Raw genomic sequence first — 24,536 nt, 5'->3', positions numbered from 1 at the left:
ACACAGATACCTCTTATGGCTCAGAAGATGAAGGCTCAGTGCAGGTGGACTCCCAGGGCGCCCCGACCTCCAGCCAGGGCAGCATCAAAGTGGAGCACTGGATCAGTCAGGCCATCCACGGCTCCACCACGTCCACCACCTCCTCGTCCTCCACGCAGAGCGGGGGCAGCAGAGCTGCCCACAGGCTAGCGGATGTCATGGCCCAGACCCCCATGGGTGAGCACGCTTCACAGTGTCTTTCTGTGCCTGTTGTCTAAACCCCTTTGTGTGTGCACGTTTTCCTCTGTTTGTATCTTGGCTGTGGAATCCCTTAGTGGAAAGAGCGCAGAGCCCCTCTGGCCCCTGGGGTGCTTTGGTTGGATTGTTTCTGGAAGCTGCTGTACTGCTTTTCTCATGCCCAGGTTCCTCCCACAGCTGGAATTCCAGGGGCCTTGTTACTGGGGAATCCCGCAGCCATATCCGAATTCCAGGGGCCTTCTGTTTTATAAGTCCTTTCGTGTTCCTGGGGAATCCTGCAGCCATATCCGCTTCTATCTTTTCTTCTCACTTATGCTCCTGCGTGAAACCTTAACAGTCCCAGTCAACAGGACAGGGTTTTAAAGTGTGCTCCTCCTGACCACGGGAGTCATTTAAGGAAACGAGGGCTTTAAGCACGGCCGCTTTACGCTGCTGTCTGCCACAGGTGTTCAGATTTCTTGGGCGTGGCGCACTGTCTTGTGTAGGTTCTATGACAAGGGAGATCCTCTGTATTAGAAAAAGAGCAAAGTTAGGATCACTGCCCTACAACGTTTGAAGATGCCGTGGAAAAGGAGTGAAGTGAGAATTACTAGAGCTAGAGTCGACACGTGGGGGAGCCACGATGAGCCTCGCGTCGCTCTGCCTTTGAATGGTTCAGGAGAAAATGTTTTCCATCAAGTATGGGACTTGGGTTGAATAGGTTTTGGTGTGTGTCTCTATTAAAGCAGTAACCGGAGATGACTGTGTACCACTTCGCCGATGACGGAGCACGAGCCGCAGGCTCAGACCCTCCCGGCACCAGCTACCACAGGAAAGCCTGATCTCTGCAAAACCCTCAGTGGGAAGCAGGTGGACGTCATGTGTGATCAGATAGCCGACAGACACCCCAGAACCCCAGAATGTTCACTTCTAGATCACTGACTCCTTCACACCCAGAGGTGTTTGGGATTGACTTGGGTCCCAGCCCCTTCGGTGCTCACTGACACTGAAAGCGTCAACTGTTTTCTGTCTGGAACAGGAGTTTGCTGTCAGGAGAGCTGGGTCTGTCTCACTTTTCCCAATTACTGCTGCTGGGATCTTGAAGTCCCTTCTCCTGCTTTAGGCTTGAGTGAGGGAAAAAAAATTGAAAACAATAATTTTTCTCTCTCAACTGTTGTGAGTATAAAGGAGAAAACAGAAATACTCTTTAAAAGTTTGCAAAGTAGTACTCAAATGCAAAGCAGTGTTAAACTTCAGTTTGACACAGTTTCAGGAACATGTACACTCGTTTATGTGAATTAATAACCCTACCTGAAATCACAGCAGGCTAAACATTGAACAGAAATGTGTGACTGCTACGTATTTTTCCATAATAAAATTCCATGTGTATATTGGATTGCAGGATAGTGGCCAAGGCTCTGCCAGACGTGAACGGGGAGGCCAGACACCGCCTCTGCCACTTGGTGGAAGCATTTGTATCCTCAGATTTTATTCAATTTTAAGAAAATGCACAGAATCTTACCAAGGAAAACACATATTTTTGAATAAATGGATCACTGCACTTGGGCCTCCCTGTGTGGGTTTACCCTTTCAATACTGGAGGAAGTTTTAGTACAAAGAATTAATTTATCCAAACTATGAGGGGCTCCTAACTCATGTACGTCAGGGCTCAGTGTGACCCAAATGTAACTCTCGGCTGATCGCGTTCCGGTAATTTCTAATTGGGCACAAAGATAATCCTCCTAGACTATCTGGAAATTTTCTATAAGTTTGGGAGTTTTTTGGAAAAGCTGTGACAAAATAATGAAACTTGAAGAGCAGAAATATTTTGTGTGGCAAAAGAAGAGAAGTAAAAAGTCAGATGTGCATTTGACCTTCTGAGATAATCAGAAGCCTGTGAATGAGAACTTAGCATCTGTGATCATGTGTGCGTGAGTGTTCTAAGGAGTCCAGGCACAACATAGTCACACTGGCCAACCCCCCCGCCCCGATCCTACATGGTCATAGCCATTACTGTTCCCATTTGATGAAGAAACTGAGGCACGGAGAGCTTTAGGGACATCCCCAAATCCCCAGAAGTTTTCAGAGCTGGGTTTCCATTTCCAGGCCCTGGGCTCCAAAGCGCGAGTAAAGCCCTGGGCTGTGTGGACGGTGGCCGACAGGAAACGGGACCCTTCCATGAACACACACACGCTTCCTGGCGCCCTGCCATTGCCGGTCTAACGTTATTCTAGTTAAAATGCCGCTGACGTGGCTCCTGTTAGGAAATTGAGGTTTCACCGAACTCTACTCCATTTTCGGCAACATGAGTTATGCTGGGGTCCCCCTTTGTGCCAGATGTTTGTGGCAGACGTGGCTGAGATCGGCTTTGGCTTCTCACGGCACCCCCAGGGTGAGCGTCTGCGCTCCCGTCTCTTCCTGAGCTATGGCTTGCTCAACCTGCAGAGCAAACGCCACAACCACCAGAAACACTCATGATGTGCTTCTTTACAGATAATCATTCTGCACCTCCTGACGTAACCACGTACACCTCAGAGCACTCCATACAGATGGAGCGACCACAGGGTTCCACGGGGTCCCGGACAGCGCCCAAGTACTGCAACGCCGAGCTCATGGAGACCGGGGATGGTATGTCCCAAAGCAGAGATGCGTTTTTTTCTGGGAAACGGTTTGTGCTGATGTCCCGTTCTGTGCCCGTGACTGGGTGTGTTTCTTCCTGGGGTGCAATCTGCTGCCATTTTATCTGCTGAATAACGAACAGTGGTTCAGCAACTGAGAAATTATTGTTCAGGTGTTAAGACCGTGAACAGTCACTTAGAAGGGCAAGATGAAGTTAAATGTACAACAGAATTACTGTTAGATGGGCCGATATGTTGCTTTAGACTTCGGAGGAAAGAGGGTCTTTTTATCCATGTTGGACAGAGATGTCAGCGACTTGGTAACAGGCTGCGGCCCAGGGCTGCTTCTTCCTTCCTGTGGCCTGGTCTTGGTATGTTCTGATTACAGCGGCGGTTTGTATCACCTAGCCGCTGTTCTATTTAAGTCTTAGTCCTTCCCCGGGGTCATAAAAGTCAGTGTAGAACCTAGCAGTGAATGAAATACAATGCCCCCGTGTGAAGCCTCATCGAGCAGCCTTGGAATGGCGTAATCTTGTAGTGCACGGGACTCGCAGGCGGACAAGGCGGCCTATCCGAGCCCCAACAGGTAGACACGGAGGACTATCGGAGCCGCAACAGGCACAGTGGACAGGCACAGTGGCCAGGGAGGACAGCGCGGTTTTGTGGATCCACAGGACACTGTGGCGTCCAAGCACGTGCTCCCAGAGGAGAGGACCCTGTGGGAGCTGATGCTGGGAGCTGGCTGAGATTCCAGCGAATAAGACTCCCTGTGACATGCACAGCTGCCATCTGCGCTGCAGCTCCTGATGCCAAGATGGTCGTGCGATAAATGCACAAAGCGCATCTCCAGCAAAAAGCCGCCGAGTGTCCACATCCAGGATATCCACCACGGTGGCTTTTTGGTGTTAATACGATGAATGTGAGCAGCAGGTGGTCTGCGTCGAGTGTGACTGTGCCACTGCAGTTTTGTTCTCATGTCTTGATGAGCATTGAACGGTTCCTGACGAGGGTAGATAAGGATGCTGTGACCTGAGACTCTGCAGTATTGTAGCTTGAGGAACCAAGGAGTTTTTCTGTCTTGCAAAGCCGTCAGGGAGGATGTTCCAGGCTGGTGACTGCTCCATGAGGTATTCAGAGATCCAGGTTCCTTTCAGACCGCTGCTCTGTGTTCCCACGGACACGGCTGTCCTTGCTGTGGTTGGGACTGGGTGATTGCCACGCTGGCAGGGGTAGGCTTAAGGTGAGAGTGGCTAGGATTTACCTAATCTACATAATGACAGGGAGCCTGGGAGTAAAGTGTAGCCATGGCCTGGAGGATGGATGATGGATGTTGGTGAACGACTGTCTGCACTCACCTCAGCTGGCCGAGGGATGGGAAGGACGACTGATGATGCCGTTCAATGGTACCTGGTTCTTTCAGATTTGACTTCCTTATGGATTTTCTGCTGTAAAGAGGAGAGAGCCTGTGGTTCTAGGCCAAGCATCTCACTCATCTCATAACATCTTGTATCCCTTAGCCAACATTTTTGTCAAGTTTCAGAAGTCCTATCAAACTGGCAAGCATTTCTCAGTTTGGTTTAACCATTGGATTTTATATCTGTGTCTGCATCTCTATTTTACATCTATGTGGTTATTTGACACTCTGTAGTACATTTGTAATAGGTTCTATTTGGTGGAAGTTACTCTCAACAAACCCTTGCTGCTACTTGAATTTTCAAGGTTGCAAGTAGAAAGGAGAGAATAAAAACCACATCTTCTCTAATTTTAAAATTTGTTGTTCCTCAAATCACACCAGAAGTACAAATATTACAAATTATAAAAGCAGTCAGAATCAAGGTTAAGAGATTTCTGGGTGATTCTGGCTAATCAGCAGTATTTGCTGAGGTGTGTGCAGCAGAGCAACATGCCAAGAAGCCCGGGACGGGGAAGAGTTGGGAGGCCAGGCTGTGACTTCAGAGGTGCTGTTGCCTCAGGAAGAGGAGCTAGATGCAGAGAGGATAAATGACCACAGGTGTGACCACCGCCGTCCTTGCCGCGGTACGGGGGCCTTTGTATGGGGCCCTTTGTGAGCTGAGTTATGAACCAGATGAAGGCTGTGCAGGCGTGTGAGAATCCAGGCCAGACTCGACGGGTGGAGGCTTGGCAGAGGTGAGGGGCCAGACAGCCTCGCTAAATGTGCAGTGGCTCACTGCAGACAGTGCCCATCAGTCGCCGGACAGACCGGCTTGAACTTCAGCCCCCATGGCAGCTGCCTTTACCTGTCTGCCTCCACCTTCTGAGGCCTAGAGGCGTCGCAAATGTGTGGTTTTTAAACAGATTTGGATGAGTTGTTTTCTGCACAACACACTTTGACAGACGGAGGCTGGTTCTCCACAGTGGCCCCAGGGACTTGGCAGGGACTGGTGGGACAGAGCCTCAGAGCACAGCACCAGCTCCCTGGGAGAAGACGGTGCCCGTGGGACGGAAGAAAGAAGAGGCACACAGTGCTGAGGCGTGAACTCTAGTTTGCTCTTAGACATGACACACATGCCTTCTGGAAGTTTGCATGAAGCACTGCTAAAGCCACCAGTGCGGATAGGTCCTTAGATCAGGAGACCCAGAACACAGTTGTATTTGAAATCCTTCACATGCTGCAGTCTCTTCAAAGAGGACTACAAGTCATCTCTAATAACGTTGTAAAATTAATTTTTTATTAAGTGCCATGGCTTTTTTTTTTTTTTTTTTGTGGGGTAGGGCCGGTGTGTGACAGTAAAACAACAGACGCAGTGACACAGCTGGTGGGTGTTGGCTCTGGGCCCCAGTTGGGCAGTTGTATGAAAAGAAACCGAAAAGTCTCTACAGTGGTATGAACCGAAACACCTGGATTATGTGTTTTCATGTATTTGACATAAATGTGCACATTTGTACGCTAAACGCACATTTTTCTATATGTAATAAAATTCACACCTTTAAATAGTTAACATATATTTTATTTTAGGACCTCCCCCACGATGTGAGGACTAATAGCCACCCCCTCTCCCCCCCGAATATTAAGAGCCACATCGCAGGGCGGTGAGGCACCCCTCGCGAGGTGGGGACTAATCGCCACCCCCTCTCCCCCTCTGGCTATTAGGAGTCACCTCGCAGGGGGGTGAGGCACCCCCACAAGGTGGGGACTAATAGCCACCCCTTCTCCTCCCGCTGGCTATTAGGGGCCATGGTGGACTCACAGCCTGTTTATGATATTGTGAGTAATATCATCTCCCTCTCTGGAAATTATGAACTCTTTCACAGATGGGTGTATACCCTCAGTGTGTACACCGTCAGAGGGTGTACACCCGTCTGTATTGGGAGTAATATCCTCTTCCTCCCTGAATGTTAAGAAGAATATCCCAGGACTGTTTGTACTCCCTGCATTATTGGGTGTCATATCTTCCTCTCCCACGTGGAAATTAGAAACAATATCACTGGGGGCATGTACACCTTCTGTAATATTTAAAGTAATATCATCCCCTTCCCTCCAGGATCATGGGAACAATATCCCTGGGGAGTGTACACTTTCTGCCATATATGTCATAATATCATCCCTCCCGCCTTGAAACATTATGAAGGACCATCTCACACGGGGTGTACAACCCTTGGTGCGATATTGGGAATGCAATTATTCTCTTTTCCCCCGGCATATTTGGAAAAATATCAGAGTGAGTGTACCCCTCCTGCCATATGAGGATTACTATCCTCTTCTTCCTTTCTGGATATTAGAAAGAATATCACACGTGGGTTTGCACTTTCTTCGATATCTGGAGTCATGTCATCCTCTCTTGTTTTGAATGGCAAGAACAGTGCCTTGGGGGGGATGTACACACCCTGTCATATTGGGAGTAATATTGCACTCTCCCCTCCTTGATAATTAGGAACAACATCCCATGCTCTCTGTCCCTGGATATTAAGAACAACATCACAGGTAGGTGTACACCCCCTGCGGTATTAGGAGTAATATGATTAATTATTAAACATCCATGATCGATATTAACAATTATCAATGATACTATTAATAGGATACTGTTATGGATAATTATTTTAAATATATGATTATGCATGCTTAAAATAATTGCTAATATTGTTATTTTATTACCAGCATCACTTAATATTGATTTAAGTAACAATTGCTGATATCATTATTTTATTAGTAGTGATATTACTACTGATTATTAATGCTAATCGTTAACATTTTTAACTATTTTACTATCTTTATTGTGATTATTAATGTCGATGATTACTCTTAATTTTTCTTATATTTATTAATATTAATAATTAATAGACTTGTTCCTGATATCCAGCGGGGAGGGGATGATATCACTCCCAATATCGAAGAAAGTGTACACCCCACTATGATGTTATTCCTAACAGCCAGGGGGTAGAGGATGACATTATTGAAACTATGGCAGTGGGTGTACCTCCCTTCGGTCGTCTTGTTCCTTATATCCTGGGTGGGAGAGGATGATACAACTCCCAATATCGAAGGGGGCGTAGACCTCCCCCGTGATATTGTCCCTAACATCCAAAGGTGGAGAGGATGATATTTCTTCTGATTTTACAGGGGGTGTACACCACCCCTATGATATGGTTCCTAATATCCAGGGGGCGAGAGGATGATATTAGTCTCCATATTGCAGGAGGTGTACACTCCCTAGTGATATTGTTCCTAGTATCCAGGGAGGGAGAGGACGATATCACTCCCAGTATCGCAGGGGGTGTACACCTCCTTGTGATATGGTTCCCTATATCCTGGGAGGGAGACGATGATACTAGTGGCAAAATCGCAGAGGGTGTACACACCCACTGTGATATTGTTCCAAATATCCAGAGGGAGAGAAAATGATATGACTCCCAATATCACAGGGGGTGTACATCCTCCTGTGATATTGTTTCTTATATTCAGGGGGAGAGGATGATATTACTCCCAATATCGCAGAGGTTGTACACACCTCCTGCGATATTGTTCCTAATATCCCGAAGGGGAGAGCATATTACTCTCAATATGGCAGTGGGTGGTACACCTCCATTGTAATATTGTTCTTAATATCCATGATGGGAGAGGATATGACTCCCAATATCGCAAGAAATGTACGGCCGCCTGTGATAGAGTTCCTAACATCTAGGTGGGGAGAGGATGATATTACTGCCCATATCGCAAGAGTTGTAAAACCCCTTCGATATTTTGCATACAGTCCTGAGGGGAGAGGATATTATTCCCGATAGCGGAGAAGGTATACACCCCCCTGTGACACTATGCTTAATATCCGCATTGGGAGACGATGACGTTACACCCAATATCACAGGGGATGTACACCCACCCTGGGATATTGTTCCTTATATTGAGAGGGGGAGAAGATGCTATTGCTCCCAGTGACGCAGGGGCTGTGGCTGTACACCCCTCCTGTGATATTGTTCTTAATATCCTAGGGAAGAGAGGATGGTACTACACCCAATATCTCATGGGCTGTACGGTGTCCGCTCAGAGATGTGTGGGGCTCTCTTACACAAGTAACTCCTTCTCTAACTTTAGCCACATGCTGGTCATCCAGGGGCCTCCTAAAATCCAGGAGTATAAAAACCAGTGGAATTTCTGAGAACCAAAGATGGCGCATGGCTCTGGTTGGGCTGCCACAGGCAGTTTTGTGAAAAGACAGAGATGTATTTCTCATAGTCCTGGAGTCTGGAGGTCCAAGGTCAAGGTGGGTTCAGGACTGGCTCCTCCTAAGGCATCTCTCCTTGACTGTCAGATGGCATCTTCTCTTGTGTCCTCGTGCGGTTGTCCCTCAATAGATGTCTGTGTCCTGATCTCTTCTTACAAGGGCATCAGTTCTAATGACTTCGTTACCTTCATCACCTCTTTAAAAGGCCTATCTCCACATACAGACACATTCTGAGGTCCTTGGTTAGGACTACAACCTGGGAATATTGGGGTATGCAATTAAACCTGAAGCAGATGGGGTCTTATAACCTGTGTCACCCAAGCTCATGCCAGAGCCCCATGAGGAAGCCCCAGGTCCCCCCTTTGATATGGTTTAGCTGTGTCCCCACCAAAATCCCGTCTTAAATTCTCATGTGTTGTGGGAGGATGGAAGTGATAATTTGACAGCAGAGAAGACAGTTGCTGCCAGGGAGGGGAGAGGGGACTCCAGACCTCCGAAGGTTGGAGGGTCCCAGGCCCTGGGCAGAGCAGGCAGCCCCACCCCTGTGACACCCCTGAGGATGGCTCAGGAGTCGGAAAAGGTGGAATCATATGTAGAGGCTGGTTGGGGAGATAGGAAGTTGTTGAATGAGTTTTTAAATGTTTCCATCAAAATTCTTACTGCACCCTTGGTGTTGGTGGGGACCAGTGGCTTCTCCATGTGCCTGGCTTCTTCCTGGCTCTGACTCTGGGAGCCTGGCCTGGCCTAGGGCTGCTGGTTGGATTCATTGCTGGCAGCAGGTAGAAGGTGGAGGAGGGAGAGGAGCTGTCCTCAGTCCTCTCTTACTCATGCCTGTCCACGTTAGCAGCCCCTCCCCAGGCATCCCTTGCCCATAATCTGGGGAGTGCTATTCTCACTTCCCTTGGGCCCTGCCCACCGATCTCCAAAGAATCCCGTCAGTGACTCCTTTTAATCACCTCTTTGCCTGTGACAAAGTCTTCTGGGACCTCCTGACTGATACAAGGGGAAGCCTGGCTATCTGTGCAACTTGTAAAAGTGAAGTGAGTCATTCACACTGGCATGTATCTACAAGTCACACAGCTTTGCAACTGGAGTGACTTTAAGCTCATCTAACCAAACCTTCCATGACAGATGAGGACACCCAGAATCATAGGATAGAAGTGACTTGCTCCCATCTGGGTCCGCCACGCTGAGACTCAAGCGCAGAGTCTAGCAAAGCACACTTCGTCCTCCCTTAGAAGGAAGATCCTACCCGCACGGCTTACCTCCAGCTACCCTAGGTCCCCCCACTCTCCCTTAGAGGGAAGTTCCTGCCAGCATGGCTCACCTCTACCTACTCTAGGTCTCCCCCACCCTCCCTTAGAAGGAAGGTCCTGCCAGTATGGCTCACCTCCACGTACCCTAGGTCTCCCCACCCTCCCTTAGAAGGAAGGTCCTGCCAGCATGGCTCACCTCCACCTACTCTGGGTTTCTCCCAACCTCCCTTAGAAGGAAGGTCTTAGAAGGCAGCACGGTTCACCCTCTCCTAACCTAGGTCTCCCCCACCCTCAGAGGGGAGTCTTTGGGTCAGTCACAAGACTACTCCGGACATCTGTAAGAACAAATGGTTTCCAGCACAGTCCTTTCCTGGGGTCTGCATTTTCCCTCTGGGATGCTTGGAAGTTGAAGGGGTCAGGCAATTCAAGTTCTCCCTGGTATCTCAGGGGCCACTGACACACAGGAAAATGTGCTGCTCTGCTCGCTGTTTGACTTTGATGGATGCAAATTTGTTCTAAATGAGCCTGACATTCATTAGCATGTAAACATATGTTACTGGTGGCGGCTCGCAGGGCCACATGCTGATGGATTTTATGGGCTGCCCCCGCCGGACATCACCAGGCTGCCTGGGTCTGTGCTGCTTCTGGCTAAGGCTCCAGATGTTTTGGTGCACTGTGAAGTAGACATTTTCGCTACAGGGTTATGTTTTTTTCCAAAAAAGAAACACAGACAAATCTGTGAAAAGAACTTGAGTTTATGCGCCGATCTACTGGAAGGAGACTCTTAGAATGTCAGCTGCTCAGTGTCTGCTTTGACTCCCGGGCAGTTCTCTCTGTCCTGTGGCTCAGATTCTATGGGGCTGAATTATACATTTGATTCCAGTTCTGCTCAATATTTCCCCACAAGTAGTGCTGTGGATGCGACTGATGCCTTTAGAGATATCTGCAGCAGGAACAGTGCAGAGAATACAACACGCCATGCTAAAATATTTTGAGCTGAAAGCAATTAAGCAGCGCTCTGGCCTTCCCTCTAGTTTCTGAAAAGCACACAACATAATCATATTATACAAAGACAAAAGTGCCCTTTCTCCCCTCTCTGCCAGAAAGGACGCAGCTCAATCTCTGTAGACAACTTCAGACCCTTATTCAGGAAACAGCACCAGAGGAATTTACACAAAAATCTATCATTTATTGGCCTTCCCACAATTTGTTGCCCCCAATGACCCAAAGTCCTTTTACTTTGTCTTGGCACTTCTAGAAACATTTATTATCCTTGTTGAAGATGTTATATAAAAGAAAGGTCTGAGCTGTCTCTTTGAGATTCCCTCATTCCCTGTGTATCTCTCATGTATATATGAAATATACATGCTAATAAACCTCCGCTTGCTTTTTTGGGGGTTCATCTGTCTTTTGTTATAGGAACCCCAACCAATGAAGCTAAGATGGGTGGAAGAAAAGATTACATTTTTCTCCCCTGTAGTAGCATTATTCTAGCAATAGCATTATTATTATTTTTTTTTTGGTAGATTTCTGTTGAATACACACACACACACACACACACACACACAGAGCAATGTAAAAAGAAAGAAGTGTGGGGAGTTCTGATGAAATTTTAGGTCCCAGAGATACCTAAATATGTTGAGAAGTTGTCTTTAAACATTGATTTTTTTCCCACATTTATTCTCATATTTTTGATATTTTTTTCTTCTGAGATACCATTTCTAGATTGTTTTCTCTACATTTCCTTGCAAGTCCGAGAGAGTATGCTGGTTAGTAGTGTGTCCAATGCACTACCTCTGTCCTTGTCAGTAAAGAAATGTAGAAATTGAGAGGGATGTGAGAGTCACGCTACACAGAGATGGAAACACAGATAGGAGGTAAGTAAAAACACGTGAAAACCCAGCATTTCTGGAACTCTCACCTACTCCTGTGCCGATATTCATCCTTCAGCTCTGCCTCCGTTCTTCCTTTCTTTTCTCATGCTATGGGGTCTGCTTTGGAGACGTTATCTACTTTCATTCTTCCAAAGTCAAGCTTCTAGCTTTGGTTGGAACTGCAGACCCATTTACTCATTCAGCAAATACTTTCTAAGCACATGGATAGTCACTGAGAATACCGTGGTTCACCAACATGACCGTGGCCCCTGCTCTCACGAACCTGCAGCCTGATGGGGAGAATGGGCACTAATAAGACAATCACTCTAATGGGTTTCTGATGAAGAATTCAGGAAAGCACACCAAAGAAAGGGAAGCGGGGTTCTCTAAATTTATGCTGTAAAAGAATCTGGCGTATCTTGGGATGAGAGGTAGAAAACCGATGCATTCTGGAAGGTATGATCCCCTTGCAGTCTGGAGAGAAGTAGAGGTTGATTGTTGAGGGCGGTGGAGTGTAGGGACACCACGGTCTAAACAGAGATGGGGGTGCTGCAGAATGCCTCTTGCAGCAGGAAACAGGCACGTGCAAGGAAGTAAGCACGGGAGAAAGTGGCACAAGACAAGAATGAAGGCAGGCAGGCAGGGGCTGGGAGATGATGGTAGATGCTTTATTCTCTTAATAACAGCAACAGGATGCTGTTGAAAGCACTTGAGGGAGGTGGGGAAGTGGGTATGACATGTTTTGTGTTTGTAAAATTATCACATTGTCTTACCAAACTATACTCCCTATTTTTTAAATTTTACTTTAAGTTCTTGGATACATGTGCAGGTCTATTACATAGGTATACATGTGCCATGGTGGTTTGCTGCCCCTGTCAACCCATCATCTAGGTTTTAAGCCCTGCATGCATGAGGTATTTGTCCTAATGCTCTCCCTCCTCTTGCCTCCAACCCCCAACAGGCCCCCGTGTGTGTCGTTCCCCTCCCCGTGTCCATGTGATCTCATTGTTCAACTCCCACTTATGAGTGAGAGCATGTGGTGTTTGGTTTTCTGTTCCTCTTTTAGTTTAGTTTGCTGAGAATGATGGCTTCCAGCTTCATCCATGTCCCTGCAAAGGACAGGAACCCATTCTTTTTTATGGTTGCATAGTATTCCGTGGTATATACGTGCCACATTTTGTGTATCCAGTGTATCATTGATGGGCACGAGATATCCTCTTAACATGTGATCCAGCTATTGCACTGTTCAGTATTTATCCAAAGGAGTTGAAAACTTGTGTTCACAGAAAAACCTGCACACGGACATTTATAGAAGCTTTAATCATAATTGCTAATTTTATTGCAGCTTTATTCATAATTGCTCAAACTTGGAGGCAACGAAGAAACCAAAATGTTCTTCACTAGGTGAGTGGATAAATAACCTGTGATATATCCAAACAATGGCATATTCTTCAGCACTGAAAGGAAGTGAGCTGTCAAGCCATGAAAAGACACTTAGGAACTTTAAACATGCACGGCTACACAAAAGAGACCCATCAGAAAAGACTAAAGGACATTCAGAAAAAGGCCAGACTATGGAGTGAAACTATCCGTGGTTCCCAGGTGTTGGGAAGAGGGAGAGATGATGAGGTGGAACATGGAAATTTTTAGGATTTTAGTGCAACTGCTCTGTACGATGCTATCATGGTGGATACATGTCATGACACCTTTGTTCAAACCCATAGAACCAGCACCAAGACGGAGCCCTCATGTAAACTGTGGACTCTGGGTGACAATATGTCAACGTCGGTTCTTCAATTGTTACAAACGCTCCCTCTGGGCAGGAGAGTTTTTAGTGGGGGAGGCTGTGCACGTGGGGGAAGGGAAGGCATATAGAAGGACTCTCTGCACCTTTCCCTCAATTTTTCTGTGAAGGTGAAACTGCCTAAAAGATAGTGTATTTTTTAAAAATAAAGGAAAAAAAGGAAACAAAAAGTCCTCACGAAAATCAAATGAGAAAATGATCACACTGGGTGCTTCAGGTCAAAATGGAAGAACAGGGGCTGTATTTACCATCCCACCTGATGACTTTTTCCTCACTGCTTTTCAGCATTTTTTTGGAGTCTAGTCAGTGCAATAAGGCAAGTTAAAATATATAAAATGCACCCTTATTAGAAAAGATTTAAAACTATCTGGATCTGCAGGTGACGTGATCACCTGTGTGGAAAATCTCCTGAAATCACAAAAAGCCACTAAAACTAATAATAATAAATTACTTACTAATAAGTGAGTTTGGAAAGCTTGCAAGATACAAGCTAAACACATAAGCAATATCTCTTTATACACTGGCAAAGAAATAATTGGAAATGGAAATTTACAAAGCAATATTATAGCACATCAAAACATGAAATACCTCAGACTAAATCTGACAAAAGATGTGTAAGATCTATACACTGAAAAGCAGGCAGTGATGTTGAAATAAATTAAAGAACTAAATAAATGAAGTGATATATTGTGTCCATGGATCAGCAGGCTCAATATTGTTAAGATGTCAGTTCTGCGCTTGTGGATCAGAGGTTTAATGCAATTCCAATCAAAATCACAGCATGATTTTTATTTTTATTTTTATTTTTCAGTAGAAATGAACTAGCGGATTCCAAAATGTGTCTGGAAATTTAAAGAACCCAACAGAGCTAAGACAACTTGGAATAAAACGGTGGAGGACTTACCTGAACTACCAAGATAGTGTGGTATTGGTATAATAAGAGAAAACTGGGTTAATGAAACCTCCTAGAGGGTCTAGTAATAATCTCACAAACATGTTACATATACGTAGTAGATTTTTGAATAAAGGTTCAAAGACATCAAATTAGAGAAAGGACGATAATGATAGAAGGATTAAATACCGTAGGCCAAAAAGAGAAAAAAGAGCTCCTGTTAAATATCTTCACATTGTTGTCACTCATGCAATTCAATTCACATTTTGTGTGTCTAAAAGTTGAGCAGACTTCTTCATTCTCTTTCCCCAATTCACTCCACAGAGATGCTGATGTCTTTCAGTGGAACTTGGAAGTTTGCTCTTCTTCTTAAAATGACTCTCTTAGATACTGTTTATGCAAGAAGTTGTGGGACTGTAACTTACAAATACTGTTCTAAACCTTGGAATCACACGTTCCCCTTTTTCTCTACTTATCGTTTCTAGTAAGTTTCCCATTTCCTCTTTCTCCTTCATATTTACACTGCATTCCTTTTAGTTCAGGCTTTTGTTACCCCACTTGATCTCTTGATGTGGTCACCTGAATGCCCTTCGTGTCACAGCCTCCTGGAATCCTTCCTTCATGACCCTGCAGAACTGCCCTCCAGACCCGCAGGTGTGACCCGGAATCAAGGATCTCAAAGCCGAGTGGGATCTGAGAGGCTATCTAGACCAATCCTCCATTACAGACGTAAACCTTTTGATGACTTCACTTCAGAGCCCAAAATATTTGCACTGCAGGCAGAATCACCTAAATCACTTAATGTGATGTTCAGTCTTCCCGTGGTATCTTCCTCTCTGCATCTCCCTACTTTCGGTCAGCCATTTCTCACTCATGACACCGAACCCTTCATTCACATCACATTATTGTTCTTCTCCACACACACACACACACACACTTGTTTTCTGCCTGGGTTTTTTGTTATATTATTCCCTCTGCTGGAACTACCATTTTCCAAGATCTGACTACAGAATTTTAACGTATTCCTCAGAATGACTCACATATCACATATTCGACCAAATGGCTGCAGATTCTGTCACCTCCTCTCTTGTCCTATGGCAACATGGAGACTCTTCTTCTCTTAGCCAATAGGATTTATCATGGTCCTTCTTTATCTTAACAATAGTTTAGCAGGACTGAGAACTGGGAAGTAGATTTTTCTCCCAGGGGTGAGCACTGTCTTAGTTTAGCAGATCTCCCTGGGTCTCCACTCTGGTTGTAGAAAAGCAGCCCATAGGGCATGGTGGGGAGGAGAAGAAGGGGAATTAAGCTGTGGTGCATGAAGATGGACAGTTGTGACCCGTACTCCGGGGTTGGGAGTTGAGGCCACTAGGAAGGAGAAGCTGTAAGGATGAAGACGAGGCATAAAAAGTGATGCAGGCCGGGTACGGTGACTCATGCCTGTAATCCCAACACTTTGGGAAGCCAACGTGGATGGATCACGAGGTCAAGAGTTCAAGACCCGTCTGACCAATATTGTGAAACCCTGTCTCTACCAAAAATACAAAAATTAGCTCGGTGTGGTGGCACATACCTGTAGTCCAGCTACGCGGGAGGCTGAGGCAGGAGAATCACTTGAACCCAGGAGATGGAGGTTGCAGTGAGCCAAGATCATGACACTGCACTCCAGCCTGAGTGACAGAGCGAGACTCCATCTCAGAGAAAAGAAGTGATGCATAGTAACAAGACTGCCCGAGGAGAAAAGGAAATCAGCAACCTTCTCCAGGGTGGGATAGCTGAAGACCCTTTAAGAACAAAGGTGTCTACTTTCCTTCTTAGGATGCTCTATCGTGATTTAATGAACCCCTCACAATCTACTGTATTCAGTATTTGGCATGAGTCAATTTAGGGGAATTCTAGAAAACATAGCTGGCTGTTATCAGGTTAATGTAGATTGGGAGGAAGGGAAAAACCCCAGGAGCCACGTAGGAAGGACAATACGTGAAAACAGAAGAAACTTGGAGTCAGTTCACCCTTCAAACAAAATCCAGTTTCCAGAAGACATTGTGAGGGCTGCTGGGTCTTCCTCACCTGCAGATGGGGGATTCCAGATACTTATACTTGAATCTCACAGGATGGGGTGATCACCACCTGCTCTCAAATGGGATGAGTTACAATATCTTCTATCGGGAGGCAGTAAATAAGAGGTTAGGTACACGTCTGTAGTCATCACAATTCTGTCAAGATTGCTATTTTTACTTCCATGTCATAGATGGAGAGCATGATGCTTGTGGAAATGATTTGCTCAGGGTCTCACCATCAAAAGTGGCAGAGGAAAGATTCCAACATGTTTTAAAAGCTGCAAACTGAGCCGACTCCCATCCATGCTGTCATACCGACTGAGATTTCAATCCTCCTGAAGGCAGGAAACTTATTCCATTTGCTTTTATACTCTCCATAACACTAATGAGCAAGTTTTGCTCAAAGTAACACGGAATATTTTGCTGACTCAAGGGGTAAGAGAAGAGACTTAAATGACACCATCACAAGTCAACATTCAAGGAACAGAGACATTTAGCATTAGCTGTCTCAGTCAAATCAACAAACATGCACATTTATCCTTTACATGGGAGTAAGACAGCAAACACAATTGAAAAAATGAGCCAAGTGTAAAAAAAATGTGTCACAAAGGGATGGATTTAGACAGGAGAGCAGTGAAGTAGGTTATAAAATGGTCAGCATAATCCATTTTAATGAATTATTAGCTGAAACATGCAAAGCATTTAGGATTTCTGGGAGAAGTGTACAAACACACCAAATGTTTGTCCGACATTTTCTTCACTGCTTCTGTCTTTCCACAGGGCTAGAGATGATGTTGACCAACGGCCTTGGGAGGAGAGGTTGCAGCTGAGCCCACACCCTCTCAAACTCCTTCAGACTGTTTCTGTTTTTGTAGACTACTTTACCATTAACAACAAATCCTAAGATTTAATCAGTACAGCAGTCATTGGCCAGAGTTCAAATTTCTGATTTGAAGGAATCTGCACTCTGCCTGCCAGGATCGACTATTAATGGCTTCGTCCAGAGAGGAGCTATGTCTTTGCTCACTACAGAACAGTATTGAGGCTTCGAAAGGGGTATTTTGCTGGTCACCTCCTGGTCATCCTTCTGCTCACCAAGAGCAGATACTGTTCTCAGCCCCTTACATTTACAAGGTCGTTTAATTCTCACATAGCCCTTTCAGATAGATGCGACTATTACCCCCCTTTTACAGAGGAGGAAACCGAGAGGCAGAGGACATAGGTGAATTGTCCCAGATCACAGAGCTGGCTATGGAGCTGGGACTTGCACCCGGCCAGCCTGGCTCCAGAGTTCACTGCCCTCCTCCTGTACAGCACGTGTGACCTGCAGTAATCACCGCCCAAACAGGCAGGCACTGCGGATAGCCAAGCACACCTCTTCCGACTTCAGCACGGAGGAAGGTTCGTTTTCATTCTGGTGTTCAGCTCAGTTAGGACTGTTTTTATCACAAGGACGCACAACCCAGAAAGCTCAGTCACGTGCCGTTGCCTTCTACGGTCATGGTTTTCTACTTTTTGGCCCCATTTTCCTGAGGACTTGGCCTGCTGGGACGTGAATGATGCGTTACTACTGTAGAGACAGAGGTTCAGGTCTAGTGGCACAAACAGCGACAGACCCCATGAAAATGCGGGCGCGGCCCCTCCATCCCAACAGCCTGGATGGCTGCTCCATTCTGCTCCCATCACACACGTCCCCACCCAGCCACGCCCCTTCTCCTTTTCCCTACTGGATTCATCAAATCAAACCTCACTGTCCTTGGCAAATGTACAATTAATTTACTTACTGCCCAGAACAAAAGCGCACTTCCAGTTAACATGACACCCCTGCTGTAATAGAACAGCCTTAATTCAGACATGATGCAGGAGGGCCGTCCTGGAATCGGCAGCTGTTTTCTGGGGAAAGCCTCTGTCCCACCTGAGTCCCACCTGAGCCCGACACTTGTGCCACACTATCCCCATGGTGTCTGAAAGCTCCATGAAGACAGGGTCACTCTGACCCCTTCACACCCACAACGCCAAAGAGGAGCAGGTGTTCAGGAAAAGTCTCCTGCTAGTGCTGAAGACAGGAATACTTCCTCGTGGTGCCCAGAATGTCAGGAGAAAACAAAGCACCATGTGGACACCTTCCAGGTGAATTTTGGAACGACTGTACCGCATGCCAGTCATCCTTTTACAGAACAAAACCAATACCGGAAAACATGTGTCGCCCGCAGAGAGATGGTCCGTTTGACGGCTTACAAACACACCTACGTTACACTGAATTTGCCTCAAGCCACCGTCTCTGTGCTAATGTAAAAAGTCTCCATAATTAACTACTAGCCTTTTTCATCTGGTGCTTTTTAACAAGCAAGACAGTCCTGTAACACTCAGGCATTGTTGAAAACGTCAAATGGAAGCCTAGAAACCTCTTCCGTGCAGCTTCACTGCAAAGTATTTTGACGTGAGCCAAATCGTGCTATTCCTACATCTCCACAGGAAACTCAAGGCTTCATCAAGGAAATGCAGCATGATTTCTGCTAGGCACAGAAATTGTTGGGGGGGGGGGGCATGAGGTTGAGGGAACATTACATAGAAACCAACCCCGATAATCACCTGCATGAGAGCCACACTGGCCGGCAAGCCCCGGTCGGCTCAGTCTCCGCACAATCACAGGCGTGAGTCCTGGAGGGCAGACACCTGGCACTGCTGACCACCCCAAGGTCGTGGCCTCTGCCCCTTCTCTGCTGCCCATCAGTTCCAAGCTTCTGGCAACACCGCCTGCTGCCCCCACTGCCTCATCGACTCTTCGTGAAAAGCAAATGTTGCCAGGATAGCTTATGAGTACATTTGCCAGGAAAGCAGCTCCGATTGACGCTGAAACCCCCTTCTCACACCCCTGGCAGCTCCCTTGCCCCCGATGTGCACATGCTTGCAGCTCTGACCTTGCTCAGTGTCCACACAGGCTCTGTCCCCTGGAGAGCCAAAGGCAGACTCAATGTTGAGTCAGAAATACACAAAGAGGGTGACGATTGCGAACTGCCTGCCCCCCAAAACACAGGTTGAAATCCTCACCCTCAATGTGATGCTGTCAGGAGGTCTTTGGGAGGTGATGAGTTCCTCAGGCTGGAGACCCTTAAATGGGATTTGTGCCTCACAAAGGGGTCCAGCAAATCCCTCACCCTCCCATTGTATCAGGGCCAGAGAGAAGGTATGTGCCAACCAGGAAGGAGCCCACACCAGAACCCACCCAATAGCACCCTGATCCTGCCTTCCAGCCTCTAGAACTGTGAGAAACAAATTCCTGTTGTTCATAAGCCACTCAGTCAATGGTGTTTCGTTACAGCAGCCTGAGCTGCCTGAGATGACGATGCTCACCGTCCTAAAGAAAAGGCTACTCCCCTCTCCCAGAAAGAGGGGTTTAATTAAAATCCCTGTCTCTCCTCGCGGCCACCACAGATCTCACTTCCCCACCCCAAAAGCCAGCAGTTGCTAGGATTAAAGGAAAATGAGGATTGTTTTAGACCAGCCCCTCCATATCGGTCTGAAGCCTGTAACTTTGCCCACTTCCACGGTGGCCGTGTCACTGCATTGCCCATGTCAGCTCTGTGTCTGCACCGGGTCCCAGGCTCTGCACAGACTCCTCTAGCTGGCCATCCAGCACAGCCATTTCCCCTTCTGCATTGCAGGCTGTCCTTTGATATCGAACTCCCACCTTTCTGCAACCCAAGGCCTTCCGATCCAGACATTCGGGGTAAGCTCAGCCATGTACTGGAGTCGTTGACTCAGGTAACCCAGGCCCAAGACGTTGGCACCAACCGTCTACTGGCTGTGGGATCTGCATAGCTACTAGCTGCCCCAGCCACACCAGGGCCCGGGAGGGGAGGCAGAGGAACCTGTGAAGCTGCCAACAGCCATATGGGAACAGGGGCCCCTGGAAGGAGGAGGATGCTATGGCAGGAAATTCAGAGACAGAAACAAAGAGCCGCAGGGCTGGACAGGTCATGGCCAAAGCCTACACTGCTGAATTTTCCAGGTTTCTGAACTCAATCGCTGACCCACACAGCACATGTTTCCTGAGTGCTGACCCCACGTGGCATTGGATACGGCAATAAAGCAGGACTCCCACCTCCCCCTTCCCCAACACATACACAGGGCCTCCGTCCTGGCGGGAAATCAGGCCTGGGCGCCCAGCTGGCACAGCGAGCCTGGGAAGGGGGCCGTTTCAGACGGACAGTGGGTGCAGCCTTGCCAAAGCCCAGCAGTCACCTGCACTGCCACAGCCAGGCTGAGTCCAGATCAGCCGCACAGAAACCTGACCCGCTCAAGGGCACGGCTAAGCTCATCAGGGACAGACACCGTCTCCTGCTCATCTCCAACACTTTCTCTGCATGTCTAGTTACACACGGACAACGCAGTCTCAGAAGCACATCAGGCCTCCCCCTGCTCCTCTCTGTGGTACCACTGATGGGGAGGGGCCGGTATGGCCGCGAGGTCGCATACCCACAGCCATACCACGCAGGCCTTCGACGATTATTTCTGCCAAAGAACCCTGCTGCGGCTTGGAGCACACCATGGTGGGCGGGAAGCTCCACCCGGAGAAACAGCCATGCTTCTCCCCAGAGCCAACGGAGGGCACCCCCGACCCTGCATTCAGCAGATTGCTTACATTCTGGAAAACATCTGGGTTAATGGGGAACAGTAAAATGAAAAGGTCACACTAGAAAGGTTAGAAGGCTGTGTGAAGTCTCAGGAGGTCCAAAGGTTTCTGAACCAAGACTGCTGCGGTCAACGAGCTTACAGGAAAAGTTTCCACACGGGCCTTCAACAAGCAACACTCAGCAGGGAGGAGCCACGTTCTGCGCAGAACCTCAGAACCAGAACATCGGACACCACAAAGTCACATCAGAGCCAACAGCAACTGAAATACAGCGCTCTCCTAAGATGTGTGCGTCACCTGCAGAAAGTCACCACACATTAAGATGGGGGAAGAAAAGGATAAGGTTAGAAACAAATTTGAAGTAATTTCTGCATACGTAAAATTTCTACTTCCACTGGTTTTCTTTCTGGGAGTAACAACTTTTACATGAGATGCACATCCCCGTTGGAAGGAGTTTGGGTTTTCTGTGGGCAGAGTCAAGGGCTCTCCAAGAAATGTGAACTTTTTCTCACTCACTGAGCCGCGTGCCCTGAGGCCGTCCTGGCCTGCCTGAGCACCTCCCTGCTCTGCCTCCAGCCAGCTCCTTCCAGCACTCACCCCGCTGCTCCCAGAGCCTGCACTGGCCCAGGATCTCCTCTTCTGCTGCTGTCAATGTTCCACTTTAGGGCAAATAAGTTGGAAACTAGAAAGTTATAAAACCCCTTGACTTTTTAAAAATTTGTCTTCTCAGAAAACAATACTAATTCTACTTCCATGGTTTAATATGTTGCCCCCATCTGCATGTTCATGGATATGTGTTTTTATATATTTTTTTTAAATCAGTACTTCTAAAAGTATGCACTGTTGCTACATTCAGTTCAATTACATTTGATGTAAGAAGTTTTAATTTCAGTGAATTCAGGCACTCAAAATTTAAGCCCTCTGACATCTATTAATCAAATGGGAAAATGACAGGTAGATATTACAAAAATCAAGAGAAGTGTTTAATGTAAATCCTGCACTTTCAAATACTTCCACAAATGTAATGTATACATTAGTACATAACCTTGAGCATTTTCACAACTCTTTGCACTCAAATTCCATTCTTAACTTTTATAGATAAATCGACATCCATATGTGATTTTAAGCAGCTCAAACATCAGCTCTTAAAAACAACCAGAAATGCTGCGGGCAAATCCCACCGAGCAGCAAATAACGGAACTGCACCCAACAACCCAGGTACCTCCCCTGAGGCATCTGGAACTTGAGCATTACAAGCAGCCTTTGGTTTCTGAGGCACCCGAGAGTGGGGACTCCCAACTCCCCAAGTCTAAGAAGGCCTCAGCGATAAGGAAAACTGGTCAAAAAGTCATCCCTGCCGGCTCCCTGCCACGGGCTCCTCCCTGCCCGCCCTCAGCCACGTGCTTACAAGGTCTCACTTCCTCTCTGTCCCGCAAAGCCTGACTCCTGATTCCAGTCCTGCCGCTTACTGAGATGTGGCCATGGACGTCAACTGCACCTGTAAGGGGAGAAGCCGGTCAGGATACAGGATCCTGGCCATCCTGGCAGCGCTCAAGCTGATACTGTAACTTGGTAGTGAGTTACTTAATGCAAAGGTTTAACTTTGAAAAATTTAGATATGTGTATTCTAAAAGGGAAATTCTGAACGTAGAACACAGGCCACACCCTCACACTGATGTTGTCTGGCCAGCACTCTTTTGTTTGCCTTTTCAATAGACGTTTTTAAAAGCAGTTTTCGGTTCATAGCAAAATCAAGAGGAAAGTACAGAGAGTCCTCACATATCCTTTCCCAGCACAGGCACAGCCTCCATCATTCTCCTGCCCTCACCAGACCAGCATGTCTGTACGACCGACAGACCCGCATCAACACGGCACCACCACCCACAGTTCACAGCTCACACGAGGACTCGGCCTGCTGCTGCTCACTCTGTGGGTTTCACAGACGTGGAACGGCATGGATCCCCCATGAAAGCCCCACCTGGAGTTGCTGCCCCACCCTACACACCCCCTATGCTCCTCCCATTCATCTCTCCCCTCCCCAACCCCTGACAGCCGCTGATTGTTTGACTGTCTCCACAGCTTTGCCTTTTCCAGACTGTGCTGTAGTTGGACTCAGACAGCAGGCAGCCTTTCCAGATTGGAGTCTCACTTAGCAACATGCGTTTAAGATCCTTCTGTGTCTTTTCATGGCTTAGGGGTCCAGTTCTTTTTAGTGCTGAATAATATCCCAGTATCTGACATACCACAGTTTATCCATTCACCTACTGAAGGGCATCTTGGTTGCTTTCTAGTTTTGGCAATTATAAAGCTGCTGTCAACGTCTGTGTGCACATTTCCGCATGGAAGTAAACTTTCAGCTCCTCCGAGTAAACGTCCAGGACTGTGATTGCTCCTGTGGTCGGAGAGCTAAGTTCCACGGAAAACCGCCACGCTGCCTCCCACAGGAGATGCCCCACTTCCCCCAGCGATGAGTGAGGGTCCTGATGCCCACACACCCACCAGCACGTGGTGGTGTCGGAGTTCAGGTTTTGGCCAGGCCGATGGGTGCACAGTGACGCCTCGCCCTATGACATAAGACGCGGGTCATGTTTCCACGTGTAGATTTGCCATCTGTGTATCTTCTTTGTTGGGATATCTGTCCAGGTCTTTCGTCCATTTTTAATCAGGTTGTTCATTTTCTTGTTGAGTTTTGAGAGTTCCTTGCACGGTTTGGATAACAGCCTTTATCAGATAAGTCTTTTACAGATGCGTTCTCCCCGTCTGTGGCCTCCCCTCTCATGTCCCTGAGACACTGTTTTTTATTTTAAAAAACACCTCAGACAGAAAATGGACCTTCCAGCCCACCACGTTCTCAGTTTGGCCGTGGTCACCACCCTCCCAGCCCTGGTTCCCACCTTTTCACGATCTGCTGGTCCTATGGGCATCAACCCATACCAAGTCCCTAACATATCTCCAATGATGGCAACGTCAAAGCCGGCAGTTTGCAGGTAGGAAGGAGCCGATGGAGGCCGGAGCAGAATGTGAAGGCCAGCGGATTCATCCCTCGGGGACCGGCAGGCCTCTCAGATATCCCCCGGGTCACCTCCCAAATGAAGTACCTGCTCTGGCCGTGGGCAGGAAGCAGGACCTGGCCCAGATCTCAGCATATTTGACCTGGCACGGCATTTACTGGTGAGCCTCCATAACCGGAAACTCTACTCTCTGGGGAGAATACATTTTCATTATCAAGGCTTTTAGGCTTTTAATTAAGAAACCAAAGAGCAGTGCCTGGAGTGAGGATGCAGGGACTCTGGGTGACCCACACGCTCGTTTCCACCTGGCACAAAGGACCCTGGAGTGAGGGTACAGTGCCTGCTCTGAGTCACCAGCACACTCATCATTTCTACATAAAGAACCCTGTGAGTCTGTCCCAGGACTTTTTAGCCTAGATCTAAAAATTCGCAGCTCAGGAAACCTTCATCATTTTAGGAACCTGAGGGGTGGGCCAGGGGGATCTCACAGA

At 47.3% G+C, this 24,536-nt stretch overlaps 1 protein-coding gene and 1 long non-coding RNA gene across 22 annotated transcripts in view; one reads left to right on the top strand and one right to left on the bottom strand.

The window, feature by feature from the left end:
- Positions 1-24,536, bottom strand: part of LOC139361617 (uncharacterized) — a 176,996-nt gene that overhangs the window by 14,527 nt on the left and 137,933 nt on the right. The window lies entirely within an intron of this gene.
- Positions 1-24,536, top strand: part of LOC139361616 (disco-interacting protein 2 homolog C-like) — a 65,054-nt gene that overhangs the window by 14,330 nt on the left and 26,188 nt on the right. For 7 of the 18 annotated variants that reach the window (XM_071090232.1, XM_071090230.1, XM_071090231.1 and 4 more), the window contains exons 2-3: positions 7-216; positions 2,710-2,844. In XM_071090232.1, coding sequence (XP_070946333.1) covers positions 7-216; positions 2,710-2,844 — 345 coding nt within the window. Of the gene's footprint in view, positions 1-6; positions 217-2,709; positions 2,845-6,727; positions 21,856-24,536 lie in introns of those variants that run through there. The other 11 variants (XR_011619183.1, XR_011619182.1, XR_011619181.1 and 8 more) reach the window with 11 other exon arrangements.

The sequence above is a fragment of the Macaca nemestrina genome, unplaced genomic scaffold, assembly GCF_043159975.1.
Source record: "Macaca nemestrina isolate mMacNem1 unplaced genomic scaffold, mMacNem.hap1 Scaffold_71, whole genome shotgun sequence".
NCBI classification, from domain to species: Eukaryota; Metazoa; Chordata; class Mammalia; order Primates; family Cercopithecidae; genus Macaca; species Macaca nemestrina.
Note: the sequence above shows the minus strand (reverse complement) of the source record. Positions and strands in the feature narration are given on the sequence as shown.